At 37.3% G+C, this 23,337-nt stretch overlaps 1 protein-coding gene across 3 annotated transcripts in view; it reads left to right on the forward strand.

Annotated features, from left to right (window-relative positions):
* The window catches only part of HPSE2 (heparanase 2 (inactive)), a 748,913-nt gene that overhangs the window by 474,663 nt on the left and 250,913 nt on the right, over nucleotides 1–23,337 (forward strand). For all 3 annotated transcript variants that reach the window (XM_057737262.1, XM_057737263.1, XM_057737264.1), the window contains one exon: nucleotides 11,575–11,746. In XM_057737262.1, coding sequence (XP_057593245.1) covers nucleotides 11,575–11,746 — 172 coding nt within the window. The remainder of the gene's footprint in view (nucleotides 1–11,574; nucleotides 11,747–23,337) is intronic.

Genomic DNA, 23,337 nt, shown 5'->3' on the forward strand with positions numbered 1-23,337 from the left:
GTTATAGGCCTATTCAGATTTTCTTTTTCTTTTCTTTTCTTTTTTTTTTTCTGAGCTGGTTTCAGTAATTTGTGTTTCTTGAAAACTTTTTCATTTCATCTAAGTTGTGTAAATTATTGGCATAAAGTTGTTCATAGTAGTCCCTTATCCTTTTAATTACTGTGAGGGCCTTAGTGGTATTTCCTCTTTCATTCCTAACTTTGGTCTTCTGTGGCATCTCTTTTTTTTGGTTGGTCTAGCTGAAGGTTATATCAATTTTGTTGATTTTTTAAAAGAACCAACCTTTACTTAACTGATTTTTCTCCATTTTTTATATCATTGGTTTCTAATCTAATTTTTATTTCCTTTTTTCTTCTTGCTTTGGGTTTAATTCCTGCTTCTTTTCTTCCTATCTTAAGATAGCAGCTTAGGTTTTTTTTTTTTAGGGTTTTGTAATGTTAAAACATTACTTATTTAATGGTTACATTGTGAATTAGTTAATGAATAATTAAGTTAGCTTGTCTATCTTTCTTATATTAATTGAATTTTTTATGTTTAATATATATTTTTTAACTTTTTGTTTATTTTTTACAATAAACTGATATATTTAGAGTGTACAATTTGGTATCCCAGTCTCCCAATTCGTTCCCCCCTCAACCCTCCCCACTTTCCCCTTTGGTGTCCATATGTTTGTTCTCTACATCTGTGTCTCTATTTCTGCCTTGCAAACTGGTTGATTTGTACCATTTTTCTAGAGTCCGCATATATGTGTTAATATACAATATTTGTTTTTCTCTTTCTGACTCACTTCACTCTGTATGACAGTCTCTAGGTCCATCCATGTCTCTACAAATGTCCCAGTTTTACTCATTTTTACAGCTGAGTAATATTCCATTGTATATATGTACCACATCTTCTTTATCCATTCATCTGTTGATGGACATTTAGGTTGCTTCCATGTCCTGGCTATTGTAAATAGTGCTGAAATGAACATTGGAGTGCATGTGTCTTTTTGAATTATGGTGTTCTCTGGGTATATGCCCAGTAGTGGGATTGCTGGGTCATATGGTAGTTCTATTTTTAGTTTTGCAAGGAACCTCCATACTGTTTTCCATAGTGGCTGTATCAATTTACATTCCCACCAGCAATGCAAGAGCGTTCCTTTTTCTCCACACCCTCTCTAGCATTTACTGTTTGTCAGTTTTCTGATGATGCCCATTCTAACCGGTGTGAGGTGATACCTCATTGTAGTTTTGATTTGCATTTCTCTAATAATTAGTGATGTTGAGCAGATTTTCATGTGCCTCTTGGCCATCCATATGTCTTCTTTGGAGAAATGCCTATTTAGGTCTTCTGCCCATTTTTTTATTGGGTTGTTTATTTTTTTGATATTGAGCTGGATGAACTGCTTATATATTTTGGAGATTAATCCTTTGTCTGTTGATTCATTTGCAAATATTTTTTCCCATTCTGAGGGTTGTCTTTTCGTCTTGCTTATAGTTTCCTTTGCTGTGCAGAAGCTTTGAAGTTTCATTAGGTCCCACTTATTTATTTTTGTTTTTATTTCCATTACTCTAGGGGGTGGATTAAAAAAGATCTTGCTGTTATTTATGTCAAAGAGTGTTCTTCCTATGTTTTCCTCCAGGAGTTTTATAGTGTCTGGCCTTACATTTAGGTCTTTAATCCATTTTGAGTTTATTTTTGTGTATGGTGTTAGGAAGTGTTCTAATTTCATTCTTTTACATGTAGCTGTCCAGTTTTCCCAGCACCACTTATTGAAGAGGCTGTCTTTTTTCCATTGTATATCCTTGCCTCCTTTATCATAGATTAGTTGACCATAGTTTATCTCTGGGCTTTCTATCCTGTTCCATTGATCTATATTTCTGTTTTTGTGCCAGTACCATACTGTCTTGATCACTGTAGCCTTATAGTATAGCCTGAAGTCAGGAAGCCTGATTCCCCCAACTCCGTCTTTCCTTCTCAAGATTGCTTTGGCTATTCAGGGTCTTTTGCGTTTCCATACAAATCGTAAAATTTCTTGTTCTAGTTCTGTGAAAAATGCCATTGGTAATTTGTTGGAGATTGCATTGAATCTGTAAATTGCTTTCGGTAGTATAGTCATTTTCACAATGTTGATTCTTCCAATCCAAGAACATGGTATGTCCCTCCATCTGTTTGTGTCATCTTTGGTTTCTTTCATTAGTGTCTTACAGTTTTCTGAGTACAGGTCTTTTACCTCCTTGGTTAGGTTTATTCCTAGGTATTTTATTCTTTTTGTTGCAATGGTGTATGGGATTGTTTCCTTAATTTCTCTTTCTGATCTTTCATTGTTGGTGTATAGAAATGCAAGAGATTTCTGTGTGTTAATTTTGTATTCTGAAACTTTACCAAATTCATTGATTAGCTTGAGTAGTTTTCTGGTGGCATCTTTAGGATTTTCTATGTATAATATCATGTCATCTGCAAACAGTGACAGTTTTACTTTTTCTTTTCCAATTTGGATTCCTTTTATTTCTTTTTCTTCCCTGATTGCTGTGGCAAGGACTTCCAAAACTATGTTGAATAATAGTGGTGAGAGTGGACATCCTTGTCTTGTTCCTGATCTTAGAGGGAATGCTTGCAGTTTTTCACCATTGAGAAGGATGTTTGCTGTGGGTTTGTCATATATGGCCTTTATTATGTTGAGGTAGGTTCCCTCTATGCCCACCTTCTGGAGAGTTTTTATCATAAATGGGTGTTGAATTTTGTCAAAAGCTTTTTCTGCATCTATTGAGATGATCATGTGGTTTTTATCCTTCAGTTTGTTAATGTGGTGTATCACATTGATTGATTTGCATATATTGAGGAATCCTTGCATTCCAGGGATAAACCCCACTTGATCATAGTGTATGATCCTTTTAATGTGTTGTTGGATTCTGTTGGCTAGTATTTTGTGGAGGATTTTTGCATCAAAATACATCAGTGATATTGGTCTGTAGTTTTCTTTTTTTGTAGCTTCTTTGTCTGGTTCTGGTATCAGGATGATGGTGGCCTCATAGAATGAGTTTGGGAGTGTTCCTTCCTCTGCAATTTTTTGGAAGAGTTTGAGAGGGATGGGTGTTAGTTCTTCTCTAAATGTTTGATAAAATTCACCTGTGAATCCATCTGGTCCTGGACTTTTGTTTGTTGGGAGATTTTTAATCACAGTTTCAATTTCATTCCTTGTGATTGCTTTGTTCATATTTTCTATGTCTTCCTGATTCAGTCTTGGAAGGTTATACTTTTTTAAGAATCTGTACATTTCATCCAGGTTGTCCATTTTATTGGCATATAGTTGCTTGTAGTAATCTCTTATGGTGCTTTTTATTTCTGCAGTGTCCGTTGTAACTTCTCCTGTTTCATTTCTAATTTTGTTGATTTGAGTCCTCTCCCTCTTTTTCTTAATGAGTCTTACTAGAGGTTTATTGATTTTATTTATCCTCTCAAAGAACCAGCTTTTAGTTTTATTGACTTTTGCTACTGTTTTGTCTCTATTTCATTTATTTCTGCTCTGATCTTTATGATTTCTATCCGTCTACTAACTTGGGGTTTTGTTTGCTCTTCTTTCTCTAGTTTCTTTAGGTGTAAAGTTAGATTGTTTATTTAGGGTGTTTCTTGTTTCTTGAGGTAGGATTGTATCACTATAAACTTCCTTCTTAGAACTGCCTTTGCTGCATCCCATAGGGTTTGGATCATTGTGTTTTCATTGTCATTTGTCTCTAGGTTTTTTTTTTTTATTTCCTCTTTGATTTCTTCAGTGATCTCTTGGTTATTTAGTAGCGTATTGTTTAGCCTCCATGTGTTTGTGTTTTTTACAGTTTTTTCCCTGTAATTGATTTCTAATCTCATAGCATTGTGGTCAGAAAAGATGCTTGATACAATTTCAATTTTCTTGGATTTACCAAGGCTTGATTTATGACCCAAAATGTGATCTATCCTGGAGAATGTCCCATGTGCACTTGAGAAGAATGTGTAATCTGCTGTTTTTGGATGTAATGTCCTGTAGATATCTATTAAATCCAGCTAATTTATTGTGTCATTTAAAGCTTGTGTTTCCTTATTAATTTTCTGTCTGGATGATCTATCCATTGGTGTAAGTAGGGTGTTAAAGTCCCCCACTATGATTGTGTTACTGTTGATTTCCTCTTTCATAGTTGTTAGCATTTGCCTTATGTATTGAGGTGCTGCTATATTGGGTGCATACATATTTATAATTGTTATCTCTTCTTCTTGGATGGATCCCTCAATTTTTATGTAGTGTCCTTTCTTGTCTCTTGTAACATTTTTTATTTTAAAATCTATTTTATCTGATATGAGTATTGCTACTCCAGCTTTCTTTTGATTTCCATTTGCATGGAATATCTTTTTCCATCCTCTCCCTTTCAGTCTGTATGTGTCCCTACGTCTGAAGTGGGTCTCTTGTAGACAGCATATATATGGGTCTTGTTTTTGTATCCATTCAGCCAGTCTGTGTCTTTCGGTTGGTGCCTTTAGTCCATTTACATTCAAGGTGATTATCAATATGTATGTTCCTATTAACATTTGCTTAATTGTTTTGAGTTTGTTTTTGTAGGTCCTTTTCTTCTCTTGTGTTTCCTGCTTAGAGAAGTTCCTTTAGCATTTGTTGTAGGGCTGTTTTGGTGGTGCTGAATTCTCTTAGCTGTTGCTTGTCTGGAAAGCTTTTGATTTCTCCATCGAATCTGAATGAGATTCTTGCTGGGTAAAGTATTCTTGATTGTAGGTTCTTCTCGGTCATCACTTGAAATATATCACGCCACTCCCTTCTGGCTTGTAGAGTTTCTGCTGAGAAATCAGCTGTTACCCTTATGGGAGTTCCCTTGTATGTTATTTGTCATTTTTCCCCTGTTGCTTTTAATAACTTTTCTCTGTCTTTAATTTTTGTCAATTTGCCTACTATGTCTTGGAGTGTTTCTCTTTGGGTTTATCCTGCCTGGGACTCTCTGCACTTCCTGGACTTGGGTGGCTATTTCCTTTCCCATGTTAGGGAAGTTTTTAACTGGAATCTCTTCCAGTATTTTCTCAGGTCCTTTCTCTCTCTCTTCTCCCTCTGGGACCCGTATCATGCGAATGTTGGTGCATTTAACATTGTCCCAGAGGTCTCTTAGGCTGTCTTCAGTTCTTTTCATTCTTTTTTCTTTATTCTTTTCCGCATCAGTGATTATTACCATTCTGTCTTCCAGGTCACTTATTCGTCCTTCTGCCTCAGTTAATCTGCTATTGGTTCCTTCTAGTGTATTTTTCATTTCCGTTATTGTGTTGCATATCTCTGTTTGTTTGTTCTTTAATTCTTCTAGCTCTTTGGTAAACTTTTCTTGCAACTTTTTGATCTTTGCATCCAATCTTTTTTCAAAGTCCTGGATCATCTTCACCATCATTATTCTGAATTCTTTTTCTGTAAGGTTGCCTATCTCCTCTTCATTTAGTTGTTTTTCTGGGGTTTTATCTTGTCCCTTCATCTGGTACAAAGTCTTTTGCCTTTTCATTTTCTCTGTCTTTCTGTGGCTGTGATTTTCAGTTCCACAAGATGAAATAGTGCTGATACTGCTTGATTCTGCTGTCTGCCCTCTTGTGGAGGAAGCTGTCTAGGAGGCTCATGGGTGCTTCCTGATGGGAGGGACTGATGGTGGGTTGGGCTGGGTGGGTGGAGCTCAGTAAAACTTTAATCTGATTTGGTGGGTGGAGCTCAGTGACACTTTAATCTGCTTGTCTGCAAATGGGTGGGGCTGTGTTCCCACCCTGGTGGTTGTTTGGCCTGGGGCGACCCAGCCCTGGAGCTTACAGGCTCTTTGGTGGAGCTAATGGTGGACTCTGGACGGGCTCACGCCAATGAGCACTTCTCAGAACCCCTGCTGCCAGTGCCCCTGTCTCCTCGGTGAGCCACATCTGCCCCCCACCTCTGCAGGCAACCCTCCAACACCAGCAGGTAGGTCTGGTTCAGTCTCCTATGGGGTCACTGCTCCTTCCCCCTGGGTCCCGGTGAGCACACTTTTTTGTGTGCCCTGCAAGAGTGGAGTCTCCATTTCCCCCAGTCCTGTGGAGGTCCTGCAATCAAATCCCGCTGGCTTTCAAAGTCTGATTCTCTGGGGATTTCTCCTCCTGTTGCTGGACCACCAGGTTAGGAAGCCTGATGTGGGGCTCAGAACCCTCAGGACTTCTGCAGTATAACTGTTCTCCAGCTTGTGAGTACCCACCCAGCATTTATGGGATTTGATGTTAACGCGATTGTGCCCCTCCTACCATCTCATTGCCGCTTCTCCTTTGTCTCTGGATGTGGGGTGGTTTTTTTTGGTGAGTTCCAGTGTCTTTCTCTCGATGGTTGTTCAGCAGTTACTTGTAATTCCAGTGCTCTTGCAAGAGGGAATGAGTGCACGTCCTCCTACTCTGCCATCTTGATTCTTCCTAGATGCTTAGATTATTGATTTGAGATCTTTCTTCTTTTCTAATATAGGAGTCTAAGGCTGTAAATTTCCCTGTAAGCACTGGGTTTTTTTCTTAAACAACAAAAAAAGCTAGAAGTCTAACATATAGGTATCAGCAGATCTTTTTTTTTTCTGAGGTCTCTCTTCTCAGCTTGCAGATGGCCACCTTCTCACTATGTCTTCACATGGTGTCCCTTTTGTGTGTACATCCCTAGTATCTCTTTGTGCTCAAATTAACTTTTTTAAAGACTTTTTAAAAAAGAGCAGCTTAAGGTTCACAGAAAAATTGAGAAGGTACAGAGATTTCCCATATATTCCTTGCCCCCAAACATGCATAGCCTCCCCCACTATCAACATTCCTCGCCAGAGTGGTACATTTGTTACAATTGATGAACCTACATTATACATCTTAATCACCCAAGATTCATAGTTTATTTTATGGTTCACTTTTGGTTAGCACATACTATGGGTTTAGACAAATGTATAATGGCATGTATCCATCATTATAGTATCATGTAGAGTATTTACTGCCCTAAAAATCCTCTGTGCTCCACCTATTCATCCTTCCCTGCTCTCCCCAACCCTTGGCAACCACTGATCTTTTTACAATCTCCATAGTTTTTGCTTTCCAGAATATTATATAGTTGGAATAATACAGTATATGGCATTTTAAGATTGGCTTCTTTCACTTAGTGATATTCATTTAAGGTTCCTCCATGTCTTTTCATGGCTTGATGGCTCATTTCTTTTGAGTGCTGAATAGTATTCCATTGTGTGGGTGTACCACAGTTTGTTTATCCATTCACTTACTAAATAATACCTTGCTCACCTCCAAGTTTTGGCACTTGTGATTACAGATGCCATAAATCCATGTGCAGACAAAGCAAGGACATAAGTTTTCATCTCCCTTGGGTAAAAACAAGGAGCATGATTGCTGGATTGTATGGTAAGAGTGTGTTTTGTTTTGTTAAAAACCACCAAACTTCCAAAGTAAGCATATCATTTTGCATTCCCATTAGCAATAAATGAGAGTTCTGTTCCTCCACATTCTAGCTAGTATTTGGTGTTGTTAGTGTTACAAATTTTAGCCATTCTAATAAGTATATGATGGTATTTCATTGTTTTAATTTGCATTTCCCTGATGACATATAAAGTAGAGCATCTTTTCATATACTTGTTTGCCATGTGTATATCTTCTTTAGTGAGGTATCTGTTAAGTTCTTTAGCCTATTTTTTAATCAGGTTGTTTGTTTTCTTATTAAGTTTTAAGTTCTTTGTATATTTTGAATAACAGCCCTTTATTAGATATGTCTTTTGCAAGTAATTTCTCCCAGTCTATAGCTTGTCTTCTATTCTCTTGACATTGTCTTTTGCAAAGCAGAAGTTTTAAATTTGAATGAAATCTGGTTTCTTAATTATTTCTTGTATGGATTGTGCTTTTGGTGTCATCCATACATTTTTATATATTATATTTTCATTTTCATTCCATTAAAAATATTTTCTAATTCCCCTTGTGATTTCTTCTTTGACTCATGGGTTATTTGTTTGATTGCCAAATATTTATAGATTTCTCAAATTCCTTTCCATTGTTGAATTCCAGTTTAATTCTGTTGTGGTCAGGGCACATACATTATATGATTTAATCATTTTCAATTTACAAGACTTGTTTTATGGCCTAGCATAGATGGTCTATCCTGAAACATATTCTGTATGCATTAAAAAAGAATGTGTTGGGTGCAATGTTCTGCAGATAAATCAATCAGGTCAAGTTAGCTGATAATGTTACTCAAGTTTTCTATATCCTTACTGATTTTCTTTCTAGTCGTTCTATCCATTATTGAGAATGTGGTTTGAAGTCTCTTTCTGTTATTATTGAATTTTCTATTTTTATTTTCAGTTTTGTCAATTTTGTTTCATGTATTTTGGTGTTCTGTTGTTGGTATGTATATGTTTATAACTGTTATATCTTCCCTGAAAAATTGGCCCTTTTATCATTATAAAATGTTCCACATTGTCTCTTGTGGGCATTTTTGTCTTAAAGTCTATTTTGTCTGTGCTAGTATAGTCATTCCAGCTCCCTTATGGTTACCATTTGCATGGCAAATCTTTATTTATTTATTTATTTGGTGGCATTGGGTCTTTGTTGCTGCTGTGCCTGGACTTTCTCTAGTTGTGACAAGCAGGGGCTTCTCTTTGTTGCAGTGTGCACCCTTCTCATTGCAGTGGCTTCTGTTGTTGTGGAGCACAGGCTCTAGGCACATGGGCTTCAGTAGTTGCAGCTCGTGGGCTCAGTAGTTGTGGCTTGAGGGCTCTAGAGTGAAGGCTCAGTAGTTGTGGTACACAGACTTAGTTGCTCCATGGCATGTGGGATCTTCCCAGATCAGGGATCAAACCCATGTCCCCTGCATTGGCAGGCAGATTCTCAACCACTGTGCCACCAGGGAAGTCCCACATAGCATATCTTTTTCAATCCTTTTAACTTTCAGCCGTCTGTGTTTTTGACTTTAAAGTGTGTCTCTCTAGTTGGATCTTATTTTTTTTTTTTATTTAGCCTGGTAATTTCTGCTTTTAATTGGAATATTTAATCCATTTACATTTACTATGGTTGAACTTACATCTGCCATCTTGCTATTTTCCATTTATTTCATTTTTTTTTATTCCTCTGTTTCCCCTTTACTGTCTTTTCATGTGAAACGGATATTGTCTAAGGTACTATTTTAATTTATTTTTGTTTTGTTTTAGTTATTTTCCTAGTAATTTCTTATTATAATACATCTTAACTCATTACAATCTACTTTAGAGTAACACTAACTTAATTCTAGTTAGGTATAGAAACTGCTCCATAGGGCTCCATTTCCCCCCACTTTGTAGTATTATTATTCTATATATTACATCTTTATATGTTATAAGCCTAACAATACAGTTACATAGTTTTGTTTTATGCAACTGTCATTTAATTTAGTTGAGATGAGTAATGAATATTTTCAGCTGTCTTTTATATTTTTCTATGTAGCTACCTTTACTGATGCTCTTTATTGTGCTTTTGAATCACCATCTGCTCTCATTTCCTTTCAACCTAAAAGATGCCCTTTCTTATTTTCTTGTAAGGCAGATTTTCTCACAACAAATTCTGTCCTTTGTTTTTCTGGGAAGGTATAAATTTTGCTTTCAGTTTTGAAGGATAGATTGCTGCATGTTGAATTCTTGGTTGACATTTTTTTCAGTATATGTCATCCCACTGTCTTCTGCCTTCCATTATTTCTGGTAAAAATTCAGCTACTAATTTCATTGTATTCTTCTATATGTGAAGAATCATTTCAGTTCCAAGATTTCCAATTGATAATTTTTTCATAATTTGTCTCTTTATTTATATTTAGTCAATAAAATCATATTTGCCTTAATTTTTTATTCTTCCCTTTAGATCTTTAAACATTTATAATAGCAGTTTTGAAGTCCTTGTCTGCTAAGTTCCAACATTTGGGTCCCCTAAGAGATAGTTTCTTTTTTTCTTGTTTATGGGTCACACTTTCCTATTTCTTTGCATGTTGTAATTTTTGTTGTTGTCAAAAACTACATTTTAGATAATATGTTGGAGCAACTCTGGATTCCAGATCCTCCATTCCAGAGATTATTTTTGCTGTTTCTTTTCTGTTTGTTCATTTATTTAGTCACTTCCTGGACTAGTTCCATAGAGTCTGTCTCCTTTGTATCATGTGGCTGCTAATATCTCTTAAGTTTTTAATTTTTTAATCATTTCTTATTTTTAAGGCCAGCTTCCTAGGGATTGCCCCTGAGTCAGCATAGCTTAATGGTGAGATGATGATTGATCAGAGGTTGTGCTTACCTTAAGCTAATAAGGCTTTCACCCTTTGCCAGTAGATCTGTGTGTGGGTTTGGGAACACATTCAAAATTTAAGTAGTTTACAAGTCTGACTGGCTTTTACGTTTTGACATGCCTTCTCATGTCTCCTTTATGAGTGTTCTAGGTTTCATGTTCAACTGGGAATGCATGGATAGCTAGTGCCCTCTCCAGTCCCTCATGAGCATCCATAGACTTCCAGACTACAAGGGGTATTTGTAGACTTATCAAAATCCTCAGTGGCTTTCTTATTCCCCAGATCTCCCTGTTACATTTCTTGCAAGTCTGCTGGTCTATTTCTTGCCCCAACCAGTGTCAAAACCTCAAGCTAGCCAAAATGTTGACCCTCCCTGGGATATGTGCTTCATTCTGAATCACATTCGCCCCCTCCAGCATCAGAGCTGCTAGTTTTTAGGACCTTCCTTGTCTTTTTAGAACTACCAAGTTAATAGAAACTGGGGGAGGAGATTTTGCTCTAAGTCATTTCATTAGGCCACTTTGCTATTATTGAACATTAAGGTTTTTCTAACTTTTTAATACAAGGAACATCTTTATGAAGCTTTTCTTTCTTACCATTTGTATCAGTTTCCTAGGCCTTCCATGACAAGTTATTTGGTATAAAACAACAGGTATTTGTTCTATCACAGTACAGGGAGTCTGAAATCAAAGCATTGCCAGGGTTAATTCCTTCTGGAGGCTCTAAGAGAGAATCTATTCCATGCCTCTCTCTAGCTTCTAATAGCTGCCAGTAAGCCTTGGCATAGCAGCATCTCTTCAATCTCTACCTCCAACGACACATGGCCTTCCTCCCTGTGTGTCTGTGTACCTGAATCTCCCTCTCCTTTCTCTATAAAGTCACCAGTCATTGCATTTAGGGCACATCCTAATCCCATATGACCTCATCTTGAATACCTACTTCTTCAAAGATCCTGTTTCCAAATAAGGTCACATTCTAAAGTTTTGGGTTGACATGAATTTTGAGGGACACTATTCAACTCAGTACAATACTCATTATAAAGTATCATTTGAAAATCAGTATGGTCTCTCTGTTGTGGATTAGGTGATCTTTTGTGAAGATTAGTTTCAAAATAAATAGAATGGTAAAATGGCACTTGACTTTTTTGTTGGGCTAATTTCTCAAGTTAAGCTAGCTTGCACCCTCTTTTTGATTATTTTGTTTACATTGTTAAGAAAAAGGCAGAGAGATCTGTGGACAAGGAAGAGTTGGTAGAACCTTACTCGTCTCAACTCTGACTTGCATGTCTGCTTTTAATCTAGAGCCAAATAACTATCGGACCATGCATGGCCGGGCAGTAAATGGCAGCCAGTTGGGAAAGGATTACATCCAGCTGAAGAGCCTGTTGCAACCCATCCGGATTTACTCCAGAGCCAGCTTGTATGGCCCTAATATTGGGCGGCCCAGGAAGAACGTCATCGCCCTCCTAGATGGGTAGGTCAGATTATTTAGCAGTTTTTAAAACATTGTTCGTTAAATGCAATGAATTAATGTATTTGTATTCTTCCCGGTTATTTCTGGTCTTACGAAGGACAGAAGGACTTTTTCATAGTGACATCTCCCACCATAAATTAGGGATTCTCTACCACATAGTGGAAGAACTTATTTCTCCAGGCCTTCCACAGTCAGCAGAAGAGGGTAAGGTTGGGAGGGATATCACAACCTCCAGAACAAGTTGGAAAGGATGCGTTATTTTAAAAAGCACAATTAATATTACAGCATTGCATAGCATCACTTAATATTTTTTAAAAGGTAAAATATTATCTACTGTATTCTTGGGACATCTTACAGAAAGTAAAGTTTGACAAAATCCTGGACAGTGGAGCTGGGTTAAAAAGTTGAGAAACACTACAAATACTTGTACATTAAAGCACAACTTAACAGATACATTTATTAGGTATTCTAGAGAATTGCTATCATGTGATTTATTTAATTTTGACTGAACCTACAGTCATTTTTTAAGCATTGGTTATGGATGGGGCACTATGGTAAATGCTCTCTTCCCCAGTCCTGCTGGTGGGCGAGACCCAGATTAAATAAGTGGAACGTACGTGCATGTTGGGTCCAGTTATGCAGGGTTGGAGGGGATGTCTGAGGGAATAGCATGAGGAAGACTGAAGATATATGTTGACTCCAAGACCCAAAGAGAAGATGTAACTACAGCAGAGAGGGTGGGAACAAGGAAGTTAGGAGAGGCAGGAGTTCATCTGGCACACACAGTATGCACCAAGGCACACCTTTTATGCGGCATCCTGTCATATTCTGGGATAGGTATGGTTATTGCTACAAATTCAAAGACAAGTAAGATGTTTCCCAGTGAAGTGTACAGCCCAAGTGAGGTTAGATAAATTCTATCCAGGTATAGACAGATATGTTCCAGTAGAAAGAAACCTCTGGCCAACCTCCTGAATGGCCCTGTGGCTTGATGGCTCTTATGACTCTCTCTCTTCCCTATTGTGGTAGCTTAGTCTTAATCTAAGCTAATTAACATAGCAGACATTATTGAAGACTTGGGAAGGTGGAACAATTTACCTTGTAACAACATTGACAACCTGAAATTTAATTTTGGGTATTTTCTTCTTTATAAAGACTCCCCAAGCCCTTATTTTAACTCCTGTCCTTTCCCCATCCTTCTTTTTTTCTCTCCTTGTCTCTCAGTAGGAACTTCTCTTTTTTCTTGCAGAACAGTTTTCTGACCTTGACTCCTACCTACAAATACAGCTCTGGGCTTCCCTTTGCATACTTTTGCTGAACTTTGAAATTATTCTCTGTGTGTGTGTGCATGTGTGTGTGTATATGGGATGGCGATGGTTTTATTTTACATATTATAATTAGGGGATAAGAATCACATGTATAGAACATTTTCATAGTTCATAATACATAATCAAGCAAAGCCAATAACTATCAGTTAAGTCCACATAGTTATTCTTTTAGATTATACCTTTTCTTTAATGATTTGATTAATGTATTTTCATGGGACTGACATCTTCTCAGTAGCATGACCCTGTATCAATCATTCATTCATTCTGCAAATACTTCTTGAATAATTGCTATGTTCCAGGTACTATATTAGAAACTGGGAACGTAATAATAAAAATAGATACTTTCTCTGCCCTCATGGATATGTAATATGGTAGGGGAGACATAGACAATAATCAACTTATCTTAAGACTAAAACAATACCAAGGAGAGGTACATGGTACTGTAAGGGATGGAATTTGACTAAGTTAGGTGCTTGGAAGTGTTCCCTAGAGGAGTCACACATAAGAGGAACAAGCATATGAAAAGATGCTCAACATTGCTAGTCATCAGAGAAATGCAAGTAAAAACCGTAATGAGAGGACTTCCCTGGTAGCACAGTGGTTAAGAATCCTTCTGCCAATGCAGGGGACATGGGTTCGATCCCTGGGTTGGGAGGATCCCACATACGGCAAAGCAATTAGGCCCATATGCCGCAACTACTGAGCCTGCACTCTGGAGCCTTGGAGCCACAACTAATGAGCCCATGGTCCACAACTACTGAAGCCTGTGCTCCACAACAAGAGACGCTACCACAATGAGAAGCCTGTGCACCACAGCGAAGAGTAGCCTCCACTCTCCACAACTACAGAAAACCTGCGCACAGCAACAAAGACCCAATGCAGCCAATAAATAAAATAAATAAATTCAACACACACACATTACTAATAAGAAAAAAAAATCAAATTGTACACTTTAAATATATGCAGTTTATTGTATGTCAATTGTATCTCAATAAAAGTTCTTAAAAATAAAATAAATAAAATAAAATAAAACACACACACACAATGAGGGGACTTCCCTGGTGGTCCAGTGGCTAAGATTCTGAGCTCCCAATGCAGGGCGCCCAGGTTCAATCCCTGGTCAGGGAACTAGATCCCAAATGCCACAACTGAGAGTTCACATGCTGCAACTAAAAGTTCCCACATGCCACAACTAAAGATCCCACATACTGCAACGAAGATTTTGCACAAGGCAATGAAGATCCGGCATGCTGCAACTAAGACCTGGCACAAATAAATAAATATTTTTTAAAAAAACCCAAACCGCAATGAGATACAACCTCATACCTGTCAGAATGGCTATCATCAAAAAGAACACAAATAACAAATGTTGGTGAGGATTTAGAGAAAAGGGAACCCTAGTAGACTGTTGGTGAGAAGGTAAATTGGTGCAGCCACTTTGGAAAACAGTATGGAGGTTCCTCAAAAACTGAAAATAAAACTACCATATGATCCAAAAATCCCACTTGTGGATATGTATCTGAAGAAAATGAAAACACTATTTCAAAAAGATACTTGCACTGCAAAGTTCATAGCAACATTATTTACAGTAGCCAAGATATGGAAGAAACCTAAATGTCCATCAACAGATGAATAGATAAAGAGGTGGAATGAAATATTACTCATCCATTAAAAAGAATGAATTTTGCCATTTGCAACAACATGGATAGACCTGAGGGGTACTGTGCTTAGTGAAATAAGTCAGACAAAGACAAATACTGTATGTTATTACTTATATGTGGAAACTAAAAAATAAATAAATGAATATTAAAAAACAGAAACAGAGTCACAGATATAGAGAACAAATTAGTGATTACTAGTGGGGAGAAGGAGGGGGGAAGGGGCAAGATAAGGGTAGGAGATTAGGATGTACAAATGCAAGTTCCTATGTATAAAATAAGCTACAAGGATATGTTGTACAGCATGAGAAATATAGTCAATATTTTACAATAACTTTAAATGGAATATAATCTATAAAAATATTGAATCACTAGTTTGATTTATTATACCAAAAAGTATGTTGTGTCTCCTCTGTGGAAAATGGATTGGAGAGGAGGCAGGGAAAACAATGAGAAGGCTGTTGTAGTAGTACACACAATGATGGGGACCTAAATTGGGCTGTGGCGGTGAAATATGTTGTTGGAGGTAGAAACCACAGGACTTGACTTATTGAATAAGTGTATGGTGATGTGACATAGGGATGTGTAAGTAACTGGGTGAATGTTATTATCATTTATGAAAATGGGAAGACTGGGGGGATAACTGGTTCTGGGGCAAAAATCATGACTTTAGTTTTCATGTTACGTTTATTGTGCTTGAATCTAAATGGAGATGTCAAGTATATCTTTGAATATGAGTCAAGGGATCGCGGTCTCTGCTAGAGATATTAATTTTGGTGGTCATTAGCATGCAAGTGGGATTTAAGGCCATCTTTGGGAATAGAGGAGAGCAGTTAGAATATGTAAAGAAAAAAGACAGAGGCTTAGGAGAGAGCCCAGAGGAACTATCACATTTAGACGTGAGAAAAGAGGGATGGCCTTAGAGGTAAGAGGAAAGGGAGAAATTGAGGTGTGGGAACCAAGAAAAGAGAGTTTTAAATAAGGAAGGAGTGCTGCTAGAAGGCCAGGAGGTCAAGTAATAGGAAGACAGAAAAATGCCATTGAACTTGGCAACATGCAGGTTGTTGGTGACCTTGAGAAATATATGAGGGTAAGTCAAAAATTATCCGCACCCCAGTTATATTAAAACTTCTGTTGGCCGCACTTTCTTGTCAGTGCTTTCCTTTCAAAGCGACTGTCTCCCCAGTCACTGCTGTGCGGGTGTGAATGCGTTACATCAGTTCATTTGTAACTGCAGTGTGAACAAAAATGGATGCCCCACTTGTGATTTGCAAGAAAGAAGAGCAGGGTGCAGTGATTCTTTTTTTGTGGTCTCAGGGTGTACCTGGTGCCGTTATTTACCAAAGACTTTGTGCTCAATATGGACAGAGTGTTTTGTCACAAAGAAGTGTGTCCAAATGGATAAAGTTCAAGAAAGGTCACACAAATGTTAACTATCAAGAAGGAGCCAGATGCCTGTCCACGTCCACGGCTAATGACAACATTTAGCATACATCTGAAAAGATTCTGTCGAATAGACGAGTGACAGTGGATTATGTGGCAAATCATTTGCAAATCAGCCATGGCTCTGCCTATGAAATAATCCACAATGACTTAGGTTTCAAAAAGTTTGTGCTGAAGCCTAAACTTCTGATTAAACGCAGAGGACTGCTGTCCAAGGGCATTGTGCTCTTGCATGACAATGTAAGTCCACACACTTCTGCCCACACTGTCGATACTCTGCAAAAACTTCGTTTTGAGGTGTTAAAGCATCCTCCCTATAGTCCCGATCTTGCTCCATTGGACTTTCACCTGTTTGGTCCCTGAAAGGAACTCTAGGAGGACGAAGATTCACTTCTGATGAAGTAAAGACAGTGGTGCATTCATGGCTCGCAGCTCAGCCCAAAACATTTTTTGATGAGGGAATACAAAAGCTTGTTGACAGATGAACAAAGTGTATTGAAAAGCAAGGAGACTTTGTAGAAAAATGATGTATCTGTCTTTTCTAAAAGTTAATTAAGATAAATTCTGCAGCCAGAGTGCGGATAATTTTTGACTCACCCTCGTAGTACAGCAGAGTGGTAGAACAGAAGTTAGAACACAATAGTTTGAAGAGTGAATGGGGAGTAAGAAATTGGAAACAATAGTGTGAACAACTCTTAGAATTTTTACTGTGAAGGAGGGTACAAAAATGAAGGCAGATTTGGGGTCAAGGAAGATAATGGCATTTTTTCCCTTTAATTTAATGTGGGAGACAGCAGAACAGGTTTGTACTTTGAGACTTATCCAGGAGAGAAGAGCTAGATAATACAAGAGATCAAGAATATAACCAAAATGAGAAGTCTCTTAAGGCTAGAAGAAATGGAATCCAGAGGAATTGGCCTTCATTAAATGGAGAGACAATCACACCAGGGTAACAGAAGGTAAGAAATAAATATTTCTCTATGTCAGAGATTAAAAAGTCATACTGAGGGGACACTTCTACCCAGTATATAAGGTATAATTAAGGCATCCAAGTTTGTGTACATAGTATAACTGTGAGCACATAGATGCTAGTTTGTTGTGAATAAGTCAAGAACTTGGAAACAATAGTTAGAAGCAAATGAAAGAAATGAGCATGTGACTGGGTGGTGTGGTGGCAGTTGGTGAGGCCTACTTCTCCATACATCCAAAAACTAATAGCACTCAAGAGGCTAGAAAAAAATTACATAGGGCAAGAAGGAAAGGTCCTGATTAACATTTTTTACCTTTATGTATCGGACAAAAAATGGAGATTTACCTTTCTTAAAGTATGTGCGCTAAATATACAGTGAAATATAACTTTAAACACATAAACATTCCCAGCGACTCAACCAACAATAACAAAAATGTCAGCACTCTAAATTACCAGTGCTGTAGTTTTTCCAATCCTCCCGGTTACACAGATATAATTTTATATAGTTGTGATCATTGTATATGCATCATTGTGAATTCTGCATTTTTTGCTCTTTGCTTTACATTGCCCTTTCCTTATTTCTACATAGTTCTCATATTTGTCATTCTTAAAACCAATAAAATATTCCATTGCATTAATGCACTGAAGTCTCCTGAGCATTCCCTCACTGTTGGGCATTTGGGCTGTTTCCAGTTTTTGTCTATAATATATAGCACAGTTATAAACTTCATTATACAAATAGGGTTTTTTTTTTTTTTATTTCTTCTGAATTATGCCCTTGGGCTATATTCCAAAAAGCTGGGTTTCTGGGTCAAAGTACTGTAAAATATAATTTTTATGGTTCTTGTATTTGTTGCCAAATTTCTTTTCAGAACAGTTTCGCCAGGTTTCAGGGCAGCAATGTGTTAGTGTATCTTTTTCATCAATACCCCACAACAATGAGTATTATTTTTATTAATATACTATATTTTAATTAATGCAAGATTGTATCTCATGGTTGTTTAAATTTGAATCCTGTTGACTGTGAAAAGAACCAAACATTTTCCAAAACTTTACGTTGTCTCCTTTCCTCTTATCCCCCATTTGGCTAATGACACAATAATAATTTTGCCTGAGGCACAGACCAGAAGGTCATTTTAGATTCATTCCTGTCTTTTGTTCACAGACTCCATTAGTTAGTTATTAAATTTTGTTATTTCTGACTTCTTAGTATCACTCATATCCCATCTTGCTTTCATTTTTACTTTAAACCTTATCATTTTTCCTCCTAAATGATTTATCCATATCTAGTCTCAGACTCTAATTTCTCCATATAGATTTCTAAGTAGTTTTTTTAAAAATGCAACATGTGGTCAAGTCACTCTTGCTTGAAATCCAAAACCTTTCACACACATCCCTGGCCTTTAGGGTCCAGTGCCTGCCTTCTTTGCAGCTAGTCAGCAGCTACACACCCTTGCACAACCTGCCCTTAGTACGTCAAAGTATATATCCATTTTAGAAGATACCACACTTTTTTACGTTTGCACCTTTTTATTTTGTGTGATTCTCTTTGGAATACCACTCTCTTTCCTCATTTTTCTTCTTTCCAAAAGATCTTCTCTGACATCTTAAGGCAGATTTCTTATCATCTCTTCTGTCCTTATATGGTACTTTATTTTTCTGCTGCAGAACTTACCAAATTAATGATAACATTTACTTATATATCTGCCTCCCCTAATAGACTGCAGACTAGGATCAGCACTCGGTCTAGGTTTTATTGATTCTGTAGCCTTCAGAATTTAGGAATAGCTTTCATTTTATAGAATCAAACTAATTTTTAAGCTTCAAAGCTTAAAACTACTTGGATATTTACTGCACTATACAGGACTATCTTCCCAGTTAGGATATGAACGAACAGAGAGAGAATCTTCAATTTGGGTCTTCAGGGACTACCATTTTGCCTGGAATATGCCAAATACATAAATGCTTGTTTTATTATTTTCATTTCCTCAATCAGGAACTGGCTTTTTCCAGCAACTGATTTTTATCTAAAGGCATGAAGTAGTGTTCTTAGGGTTTTATCATTTTCCTTTGCTTTTGTTTTGTAAACTTTTATGCAACATCTATGTAATGACAATTTTTTTTAAATTCTTTATTAGAATATAATTGCTTTACAAACTTGCCCCAGCTTTTGAGGTACACCAAAGTGAAACAGCTGTATTTATACATATATCCCTATATCCCCTCCCTCCTGCGACTCCCTCCCACTCTCCCTGTCCTGGCCCTCTAAGGCAACACCCATCATCAAGTTGATCCCCCTTTGTTATACAGAAACTTCCCACTAGCTGTCTATTTTACAGTTGGTAGTGTATATATGTCTATGTTACTCTCTCACTTTGCCCAAGCTTTCCCTTTGCCACCCCCCAACCCGTGTCCTGCAGTCCATTCTCAGCATCTGCATCCTTATTCTTGCCCTGTCACTGGGTTCAGCAGTACCATATTTTTTTAGATTCAGTATGTATGAGTTAGCATACAGTATTTGTTTTTCTCTTTCTGGTTTACTTCACTCTGTATGACAGACTGTAGGTCTATCCACCTCATTACATACAGCTCCATTTCATTCCTTTTTATGGCTGATTAATATTCCACTGTATATACATATGCCACATCTTCCTTATCCATTCATCTGTTGATGGGCACTTAGGTTGCTTCCATGTCCTGGCTATTGTAAAGAGTGCTGCAATAAACATTACAGTACATGTTTCTTTTTGGATTATGGTTTTCTCTGGGTATATGCCCAGAAGTGGGATTACTGGATCATATGGTAGTTCCATTTTTAGTTTTTTAAGGAACCTCCAAACTGTTTTCCATGGTGGCTGTACCAGCTTACATTCCCACCAACAGTGCAGGAGAGTTCCCTTTTCTCCACACCCTCTCCAGCATTTATTGTTTCTAGATTTTTTGATGACGGCCATTCTGACTGGTGTGAGGTGATACCTCATTGTGGCTTTGACTTGCATTTCTCTAATGATTAGTGATGTTGAGCATCTTTTCATGTGTTTGCTAGCCATCTGTATGTCTTCTTTGGAGAAATGTCTATTTAGATCTTCCGCCCATTTGTGGATTGGCTTATTTGCTTTTTTGGTATTCAGCTGCATGAGCTGCTTGTATATTTTGGAGATTAATCCTTTGTCCATTGCTTCGTTGCCAAGTATTTTCCCCCATTCTGAGGGTTGTCTTCTTGTCATGTTTATGGTTTCTTTTGCTGTGAAAAAACTGTTAAGTTTCATGAGGTCCCATTTGTTTATTCTTGATTTTATTTCCATTATTCTAGGAGGGGGGTCCAAAAGGATCTTTCTTTGATGGATGTCATAGAGTGTTCTGCTTATGTTTTCCTCTAAGAGTTTTAGAGTGTCTGGCCTTACATGTAGGTCTTTAATCCATTTTGAGTTTATTTTTGTGTATGGTGTTAGGAAGTGTTCTAATTTCATTCTTTTACAAGTTGCTGTCCAATTTTCCCAGCACCACTTGTTGAAGAGGCTGTCTTTTCTCCATTGCATATTCTTGCCTCCTTTGTCAAAGATAAGGTGCCCATATGCGCTTGGGTTTACTTCTGGGTTCTCTATTCTGTTCCATTGATCTTCCTTTCTATTTTTGTGCCAATACCATACTGTCTTGATCACTGTGGCCTTGTAGTATAGTTTGAAGTCAGGAAGCCTAATTCCACCAGCTCCATCTTTCCTTCTCAAGATTGCTTTGGTTATTCAGGGTCTTTTATGTTTCCATACAAATCGTAAGCTTTCTTGCTCTACTTCTGTGAAAAATGCCCTTGGTAATTTGATAGGGATTGCGTGGAATTTGTAAATTGCTTTGGGTAGAGTAGTCATTTTCACAGTGTTGATTCTTCCAATCCAAGAACATGGTAAGTCTCTCCATCTGTTTGTATTGTCTTTGGTTTCTTTCATCAGTGTCTTAAATTTTTCTGCATACAGGTCTCTTGCCTCCATAGGCAGGTTTATTCCTAAGAATTTTATTCTTTTCATTGCAATGGTAAATGGGAGCGTTTCCTTAATTTCTCTTTCTGCTTTTTCGTTGTTAGTGTATAGGAATGCAAGAGATTTCTGCACATTAATTTTGTATCCTGCTACTTTACTAAATTCATCGATTAGTGCTAGCAGTTTTCTGGTAGAGTCTTTAGGGTTTTCTATGTGTAATATCATGTCATCTGCAAAGAGTGACAATTTTACTGTTTTTCCAATTTGGAGTCCTTTTATTTCTTTTCTTCTCTGAATGCTGTGGTGAAAACTTCCAAAACTATGTTGAATAATAGTGGTGAGAGTGGGCACCCTTGTCTTCTTCCTGTTCTTAGAGGGGATTCTTTCAGTTTTTCACCATTTAGAACGATGTTGGCTTTTGGTTTCTCATATATGGCTTTTCTTCCGTTGAGGTAATTTCCTTCTATGCCCATTTTCTGGAGAGTTTTTATCATAAATGGATGTTGAATTTTGTCAAAAGCTTTTTCCGCATCTATTGAGATTACCATATGGTTTTACCCTTCAATTTGTTGATATGATGTATCACATTGATTGATTTGCATATATTGAAGAATCCTTGCATTCCAGGGATAAACCCCACTTGATCATGGTGTATGATCTTTTTAATGTGCTGTTGGATTTTGTGAGCTAGTATTTTGTTGAGGATTTCTGCATCTCTTTTCATCAGTCATATTGGCCTGTAATTTTCTTTTTTTTGACATCTTTGTCTGGTTTTGGTATCAGGGTGCTGGTGGCCTTGTAGAATGAGTATGGGAGTGTTCCTCCTTCTGCTATATTTTGGAAGAGCTTGAGAAGGATAGGTGTTAGCTCTTCTCTAAATGGTTGATAGAATTCACCTGTGAATCCATCTGGCCTTGGGCTATTGTTTGTTGGGAGATTTTTAATCGCAGTCTCAATTTCCGTACTTGTGGTTGGTCGGTTCATATTTTCTATTTCTTCCTGGTTCAGTCTTGGCAGATTGTACTTGCTAAGAATTTATCCATTTTTTCCAGGTTATCCAACTTATTGGCATATAGTTGCTTGCAGTAGTCTCTGATGATCTTTTGTACTTTTGCGGTGTCCGATGTTGCTTCTCCTTTTTCATTTCTAATTCTGTTGATTTGCGTCTTCTCCCTGCTTTTCCTGATGAGTCTTGCTAATTGTTATCAGTTTTGTTTATCTTCTCAAAGAACGAGCTTTTCGTTTCATTGATCTTTGCTATTGTTTCCTTCCTTTCTTTTTCATTTATTTCTGCTCTGATCTTTATGATTTCTTCCCTTCTGCTCACATTGGGGTTACTTTGTTCTTCTTTCTCTAATTGTTTTAGGTGTAAGGTTAGGTTGTTTATTCGATATTTTTCTTGTTGCTTGAGGTAGGACTGTATTGCTATAAACTTCCCTCTTAGAACTGCTTTTGCTGTGTGCCATAGGTTTTGGGTTGTTGTGCGTTCATTGTCATTTGTTTCTGGATATTTTTTGATTTCCTCCTTGATTTCTTTAGTGATTTCTTGGTTGTTTAATAGTGTATTGTTTAGCCTCCGTGTGTTTGTATTTTTTACAGTTTTTTTCCTGTAATTGATATCTAGTCTCATGGCATTGTGGCCAGAGAAGATGCTTGATATGATTTCAATTTTCTTGAATTTACCGAGGCTTGATATGTGACCCAAAATGTCATCTATCCTGGAGAATGTTCCATGTGCACTTGAGAAGAGAGTGTATTCTGTAGTTTGTGGTTGGAATGTCCTATAAATATCAATTAAGTTGAGATGGTCTAATGTGTCATTTAAAGCTTGTGTGTCTTTATTTATTTTCTGTTTGGATGATCTGTCCATTGATGTAAGTGGGGTGTTCAAGTCTCCTGCTATTATTGTGTTACTGTTGATGTCCCCTTTTATGGCTGTTAGCATTTGCCTTATGTATTGAGGTGCTCCTATGTTGGGTGCATAGATATTTACAATTGTGATATGTTCTTCTTGGATGGATCCCTTGATCATTATGTAGTGTCCTTCCTTGTCTCTTGTAATAGTCTTTACTTTAAAGTTTAATGTGTCTGATATGAGTATTGCTACTCCAGCATTCTCTTGGCTTCCATTTGCATGGAATATCTTTTTCCATCCCTTTACTTTCAGTCTATATGTGTCCCTTGGTCTGAAGTGGGTTTCTTGTAGGCAGCATATAGA

This window comes from Hippopotamus amphibius, chromosome 5, assembly GCF_030028045.1.
Source record: "Hippopotamus amphibius kiboko isolate mHipAmp2 chromosome 5, mHipAmp2.hap2, whole genome shotgun sequence".
Lineage (NCBI taxonomy): Eukaryota > Metazoa > Chordata > Mammalia > Artiodactyla > Hippopotamidae > Hippopotamus > Hippopotamus amphibius.